At 36.7% G+C, this 7866-nt stretch overlaps 1 protein-coding gene across 1 annotated transcript in view; it reads right to left on the reverse strand.

Annotated features, from left to right (window-relative positions):
• The window catches only part of LOC107646005 (paladin), a 9586-nt gene extending 2231 nt beyond the window's left edge, over positions 1-7355 (reverse strand). Inside the window, exons 1-14 of the mRNA XM_016350175.2 lie at positions 6769-7355; positions 6537-6668; positions 6096-6317; positions 5907-6005; positions 5292-5418; positions 4781-4914; positions 4618-4677; positions 4267-4502; positions 3372-3801; positions 2119-2442; positions 1410-2012; positions 1156-1329; positions 405-632; positions 33-316 (exon numbers count right to left, since the gene is read on the reverse strand). Coding sequence (XP_016205661.1) covers positions 33-316; positions 405-632; positions 1156-1329; positions 1410-2012; positions 2119-2442; positions 3372-3801; positions 4267-4502; positions 4618-4677; positions 4781-4914; positions 5292-5418; positions 5907-6005; positions 6096-6317; positions 6537-6668; positions 6769-6918 — 3203 coding nt within the window. The 5' untranslated portion in view covers positions 6919-7355. The remainder of the gene's footprint in view (positions 1-32; positions 317-404; positions 633-1155; positions 1330-1409; positions 2013-2118; positions 2443-3371; positions 3802-4266; positions 4503-4617; positions 4678-4780; positions 4915-5291; positions 5419-5906; positions 6006-6095; positions 6318-6536; positions 6669-6768) is intronic.

Consider the following 7866-nt stretch of genomic DNA (forward strand, 5'->3'; position numbering starts at 1 on the left):
AAGATAGATGCATTACTGACGAGAATACTTACTCATCTTTACAATACTGAATTGCATCAACATCTGAGGCTAAAGCATCTCTTTCTCGTGTTAAGGGGATCCTCTGGTAGACAATATCATATCCATCATCTTTTAGAGCAGAATAAACTTCTGAAGGTGTCTTCACATCATCTGCCGAAATGTTTTCCCAGTATCCAACCACATCAGATTGATTTGTTGAAGGGTTATATTCTTCACGGTGTAGTAGCATTCGGCCGCCAGAATGTCTTATTTCAGCTAGTATATCTTCTTTCAACCGAGCTTCAATGTGCTCCACCTGCATTTTATTTACCATGAGTTGTGAAACACGTGAATTCTTTGATATGATAACGATAGACAATTGAACAAGATGACAGATGACTTACCACGGGACCAGTGATTCCCACATACTTGAGAGTATCAACAGGTTTGTTTAACTCCCTTAGGACAAAGGGAGTACCATTGATATAAACAACTGCTTCCTCCCTCACATCAGTTAATATAACTTTTCTAGCAGTTAAGGCAGTTGTAGGCTTAGCTTCCAAATAGGTTAGCATCTCCTTGGCGCCAGTGATGGTTGGAGTTGCCATGCTATACACAGGGTATTCATCAACCTGAAAAAAATTTAAAAAAAGCAACTTTTAGGCATAATAGCATTACTGTAATCACCAAAGGAAGTTCACATAAGCCTCCAAGATCAAAAATGACAGAGCAGCTAGCAGTAAGCATATGATGGTAAGATTGTCATTTCACTTCTTTAGTGGTTCTCACAATCACACGTCTTAATAACTTTTGCATATTAATAAGCAAAGTTTGGTAGGCTTAACTGTCATATCATGATCCCATAGTTAGAAAACAACTTTTTGAATGTTAAAATAATGAATATAATATAAAATAATAATGTACTAACACCATTTTTTCTGTAGAATAATCGGTTAAGTAAATTATTTACTAATTGAAATAATGCAGTTGTGCAGACAACAGTTTTCACAATAACTTTGCACCATAAAACATTAAAGATGCTAATTCTACCTACACTTGGATGATCCTGATGTCCCCACTGGACGTGTAGCCTTACCCTCTGGCATCACAAACTTGATGATAGTTAGTTTTTTAGAAGTAATTAAGTAAGCATACCTTGTAAACATTTGGTGCACCATGTATTTGTATGTTACTGGAAGTTCTCTGACCAGGAAAGAAATACATTTTCAGAATGGAACCATTCCCGAGAACAGAACCATTTCGGGCCTTGACAATAGCCTCCATCACTGCATCTCCATGCTGAGATTCTTGTGGTTGCCTCAACTCTTCCTATAATGCAGATTGGTTATTGAAGAAATTCAACTTCAAATTGAGGGAAAATAATAGTTCTAAAGTAGAAAAATATTTACAGGGACAGTGAAAAATCGCCCTGGCCTCAGCCTGATGCTCCATTTCATAGCCTGCACCTCTGGCCTCTGGTGCAACCAAACCTTAAATGTCATTTTGGACCCTCCTTGTCCACAGAACGCATCAAATGCTCCACTTCCAAGATATGCTGCGAAAGCAATTAAACGGAAGTACCTCTCTAGGTACTCAGCACCACGATTCAAAGCTACCCTCCTTACTCTAGGCTCAACATGCTGTTGATTGAATACTTTTCTATACTTCAGAACAGCTTGACGAATGTTTTGAAGAGCAGAACATCTATCAATAATAGCATCTAAGGCTTCCCGACATTCAACACCATTTTCAAATAATGTTGTTATCTTCCACAGCAAGAGGATGTCATTTATACCAAAGACACGGTTTTGTTTCTCATCTCTTGTTATTTGCAAAGTATCGGAGGTTAATGCAGTGGCATTGCCCCCAGCTTCATCTCCACTTGAGGAACCACTATCTGATTCTTCATGGGTCACATCATCACCTAGTATTTTAATGGGCCTACCATAATCAATTCGAAGCTTCACAAGGCAAGCTATAACAGTACCAGTGGTTGTCCTGCCCCTACCCATCTGTTATAGTAGTGAGATATTAGCAGCAAGAAGTGAAAAAGAAACCAGTAGACAGAAACGCAGAATGGGCATTTACAATGCAAAATAAGAGAGAGATTATAGTTACCTGACAATTGAAGACAAAAGCAGTATCCTTTGCAGCACAAGCAATATTACATGCCATTGTGTCGAAATCAGAACTTTTAGGAGCTTTTCCATCAGTGATGGGAACTCGCGCATATTTAATGGGAAACCCATCAGCCTCGAGGCTTTTAAAAACTTCAAGTGGAGTCTGAACCATGTCAGGCGTGACATGCTCCCAAGCATCACTTATATGGCCATCATCTGTTTCATGAATAACCATTATGGCATTGCCATAGTGGTTAGCTTCCCGAAGTATATCTTCTTTCAACCGAGCCTCCATTTTCTCCACTCTTTCACGATCAATTCCCTGAACAAATAAATTACATTTTCCAGATCAGCCAACAGTTATACATACTTTCGCAGTTGTGTGATCCTGTATATATTTTAACAGATCCCATAACTTGCAGAAACCAAAATCAAGGAACTTGGACCCGCTAATTCACACTGATTTTTGGCTAAACAAAAAGCATCTGTTAAGCTGTTATATTAGTTTAGAACTACTAGTATATATAACTAATCTGTACCATCAATACTACTACTACTGATAACTCATGAATATTGAATATCACAAGATTTCATTGTTCCTCTCAAGAGTTGTCCACACTATCCCTATTTGTTGGATTATCCTCCATCTAATTAACAGAAGCATATGTGTGTAAACTTCAACTGTCCCTAAAACTGAAACCAGGCCGTGAATGGCAAGGTTTCAAGCTTTGAATTTGGAAAGAAAGGAAAAATCAAACGTCAATGCCATTGGTTAAAAATTTCAAGCTTTAGTAGCTTATCTCTTGATATTACACATTAGAGTGGAACTGGCATGCTTTTGCTACTGAGCAGAGAGGCCTAGAAGATATAACTATAATGACATATTGTTGTGGAACCAAAACAAAGTACTATCTTAAAATTGTGGCTTTAGCTCTACTTCAAAGCTCATTCAAAGATGGTGGATTGCCAAAAGTTGATGTGGAACTCAACAGACTGTAAAAACAAGATGTCCTTGCCTGGCTCAAACAGCATTTCCCAGTTAGAGTTACAATCTATTAGTGGGATCATTCTTGGAATTGGTTACAACTAAGTTGTCGTATAGACATCTGATAAACATACTACAAGTAAAATTGGGAAACACAAATTGGTATTATTCTACTAGGGATTATGAACCAAAAACCAATTCAACATCCACTTAGTGATCCGCTTAACATAAAATTTAAAGAAAAGACAGGATAAAGTATTATTTACCGAGTATTCTAGCATATTTTTGTATGGTCTTTCTACTTCACGAAGAACAAATGGCTTCCCATTGATGTAAATAACAGGTTCTTCTCTCATATTATGCCAAAGTACCGGGCGTCCACCTTTAGAGCTACCAATCCTACGAATGACAGATCGAATACCATCAATTGTTGGATTTGCTACACCATAAACTGGAAACCCAGGAACCTCTCGGAAATTAGGAGCCCCGTCCACTCTCTCGGGCAAACTTGGGTTTTGACACCCTGGACAGTGATCACTTTTTAGAACAGTTTGACTACCAAGAACCTCTCCATTCCTCAAAGCAGCAACCACACCCATCTCACAGGGGCGGCCATCAGTAGATTCGGCTATCTTTTTTAGAGACGGTTGCAAAGATGAATATCCAAGTGCACCCATTGGATCTCTCCTAAGTAACCTGCCATTTGAACGGTTATGGTTTATGCGAAATGTTACAGCCATGAGATCAGGAAGCTAATAAATCAGATAGAGTCAGAAAGCCCAATTGGTAATAACTATCCAATTATATGATAGGAGATTCTATTTAAAAAATTAATAACTTGGGTGACAATATACAAACAAAGATGCTAGGCAGAATCTGGATATATCAGCAAAGGATGATGCTACAGACTGCAAGAAGAATGGATATCTTGGTGATGTGTCCATATAACTAGTGTAAATTGACACTAAGAGAATAAGAAAAGATAACTTTTTTGGGTAAAATGGTAGTATGGTACAATGGAATTATCTTGTAATGTTCAAATCAATTACCAAATCCATGTTTAACAATTCAGTTTGAATGAGATATAGGCATGTAGTCTATAAACTAAACAAGAGGAATTAATAAAATACATCAACTTCACACAATTATTAAAATGTAAACCTGCGAAGAATACTGTAGAGTTCAGGTCTTGCTCTCATCCAATCTGCAAAACTACTATGACCAGCAGCACTAGATTCAAGTGCCGCCCTTTCTGAATGAATGTAAACAGCAAAACATATCAAAAAGTAATATCTCTCCAAGTACTCCACAAAAAAAGAAAGTGATGCCTCTCTTTTCATCTCATCAGGTTGTCGGAGAATGCTGTTGCGATAGGTGGCAATTGCTTCACGCAGGTTCTGAAATACAAGGGATTCATTTTCAGATAAAATGTGAAAACTGAACCCACAAAAGATGCAACAACATAAATTCAAAACATCAGGGAGATAGAATAGAACATATAGAAACTCCTACCTGCATTGAAGCACACCTGTCAATGACTTTGTCCACTTGTCTTTTCCCCTCAAGACCACCCTGAAGCATGTTAGCTAATTAGAAGGGATAATAAATTTTTTACAAAGAAACAGAAAATGAATACTTTCATCTTATAAATGAACATTAAAGTTTATTCGAATACCTCTAATACCCGGATCAAGCTTCTTATGACTCCGTATTCTCCCCTGCGAATTGCCTCCTCTGAGTTAGGTAAATGGTCAGCTATATTGGTCATACTTTGAGAAATTCTTCCAATTGAATTGCTTCTTGGAATCCCTATCATGTATTAAGATAAATACAACATTTTATTAATGGCAGCTCCACTGTTATGCATCATGTCTAATATTGAAACATAATTGTTAATCCCAGTTGCACTGCATAGAGGCCAATCTGAAAAGCACTATAGCAACAGTGGCCACAGCTGACATTTTATACTGATTAAAATTAAAATACTAGATTGCATGTTCATATTCTCTGGGTTTCATATAGCAAAGTAGCACACATCTTAAACAGAAGAATATATATAGCTTCAAATCAGATTCCGAATACGCACAAAATCACTTCTTAATTTCTTGGATGAAGATGAATGACAACATGAATAAACGAAATACGCCATAACACAGACAAATCACATAAATAAAAAATAGGAGTACCAGAGGCCCCAATTCGGTTTAGGTATACCAAAGTTGCAATGACCATTCCAGTTGTAGTTCGTCCACGTCCCATTTGACAGTTAAAAATTATCTCTGTATTTACATCAGCTTGAAAAACTTTATGAACCTAAAATCAAAGATGAAAAGCAGTTGAGATACATGAAATAATTAATATCAAGAAACTAAAAGTGAATTTGTTTTCTAGGTTACCAAATATTGTACCAAAAGAAAAATTACATAATTGAATCTCTTGATCATGGCAAAAGAATAAATGTTCAGATAGTGTCACAAAATTTGGTAGTTTGACAGAGAATGAAAGCCAGCAATCATAATTTTCTTGCAGACAATTTTCTCAGGAATTGTTGTAAATGAATAAATAAATAAATAAGAGAAACACTTGAAGGTACAAACTCACATTCATTAAAGGAAGTGCAAAAAGTAAACACCCTCCCCCCAAAAAAAACACACACACACACACACACAAAATAAATTAATTAATAAATAAAAATTTATAACCAACTATCCATAATTAATTATATTTCTCCGGTAATATTGCCATACAGCATCAGTTCAAGGTAAATAGCACTGTTGTAAACTTAACACACAAGAACTGACCAAAGTATCAAAATCCTGTTCCTTTGGTGATTTTTCATCAGTTATAGGAACTCGCTCATAATCAACTAGGTATCCCTCCACTTGTAACTCCTCATACACCTACAGCAAAGAAAACAACTTTGATGCATTGTTGTCAGAAAACTGATTGAGTAGTCTCGGGCCCCCATTGTAAACAAGTTGCATCCATACCTCTAATGGTGTCTTCACGGAATTACATGATACCGGTTCCCATTGGTCCACCATCTGACCATCTGGAAGTTCATCGGTCACAAGGATTTTATTTCCATATCTGTTACATAAATGTGGGAATAAGATAAATATTAAGGACAACCACCAATTCCACAGCTCAAGGTTAGAGAACGGTCTCTCCACCTCACGCAAAACAAAGGGGCGGCCATTGATGTACACAAGCTGATTTCCAATGCAAAGATTAGAGCATTACACATCGAAGTTAGAGTAAAAGCTCAGAGAACATCATAACTAAACAAACCTTAAGTTCAGCTAATACTAAATCACTCAGACTCAGTTACCCTATTAAGTTCTTTTGGTATTCCACATGTTCATTCAGAACTACAAGTACAAGGAAAATAAGCATGAATATGAATATGAATTTGAATTTGAAGTAAGTACCGGTTCCTCGCGAAGGCTAATCCAGAGAACATGAGCTCTCTTGGCCTGTTTCTGAGCACCAATGTGCTTGAGAACATTCCTGATTCCATCAATGGTTGGGATAGCAACGCCATGAACATGTAAGGAATCAGCCTGCAAGAAAGAATAGCATTAGAGAGCAAGAAAGCTAGGAAATGAAACAGAAAACAGAAAACAGAAAACAGAAAACAAAAAGAAGAAGAAGAAGAAGAACCTGGCGGTAATTAGGAGCACCTTCGATCTGAGGAGAGAGACGCTTGTTCTGGCAACCAGGGAAATGGTCGCTCTTGAGAATGGTCTTCTTGCCAAGCACCGACCCTCCCCTCATCTTCATCACCTGCTCGGGCTCCTTCGGTATCGACATCTTCTTCGATTCTCTTATCAATCCAATGATCACTACTCACTCCAACTTCGTCTTCTTTATCAGTTACTCGTTTTTTAAAACCCACAGAAACAGTTATCTGTTGTCCACTTCCCACAGAATTGATTTCCCCATTGATTAATTAAATCCAATCTCCATTCCCCCAATTTTCTGACGGAATCTATAAAAACAACAAGAGAAATTGCTGCCAGCGCGCACAATCTAACTCTATAATCGTTCACAACCGAAAATCTCACCCCCTTTTCTTTTCTTTTCTTTTCCTTTTTCCCTCGTCACAACTGTCGCAACAGAACGTGAAATGCGTGAATTCTTCTTCTTAGCTCAGCTTAGCTACAACCACAAGCCGTGTGTATCTGCCACTGTCCTTAAGCTTATATAAAAATAAATGTAAGCATAACGAATCTTTATTCCGATTCTTATATATACTCTTCAAATCTTAACCTTTTTTTTCTCTATTTCCTTATATAGTCGTACTAATCTTCATATTTATCCAGACTCANAATTTGAAAGCGCTTATGGCTTATGCTGTGAATATTCGAGTTTTGCTATGGTGGCAAAGTTGCGTTTGGTGCCAAGAGTTAACAACATGACCGAAAGCCCAACAAGTTCTACCAACCGTTCGTATTTCACTTTTCGCGTTTTGGATTGGACATTTTGGACTCCATTAATCCTCGTATGCCCAGAGTTGACGCTCACCACAAAAATTTGTACCACAAGTTAAATCAAATAAATTAAATACACGAATTAAATTGGGTTAGTCTCATAATTACTTCATTAAGTCTAATTTGAATAAATAATTTAATTAAATTATTTTTAAAAAAATAATTTAAATAATAAATATTTATATTAAAAATAATTTATAAATAAATTATTTTGTGTTTGATTTTATTTTTTAGTCCTAAAAATGTTTAATTTAAAAGAAGAGTAATA

This window comes from Arachis ipaensis, chromosome B06, assembly GCF_000816755.2.
Source record: "Arachis ipaensis cultivar K30076 chromosome B06, Araip1.1, whole genome shotgun sequence".
NCBI classification, from domain to species: Eukaryota; Viridiplantae; Streptophyta; class Magnoliopsida; order Fabales; family Fabaceae; genus Arachis; species Arachis ipaensis.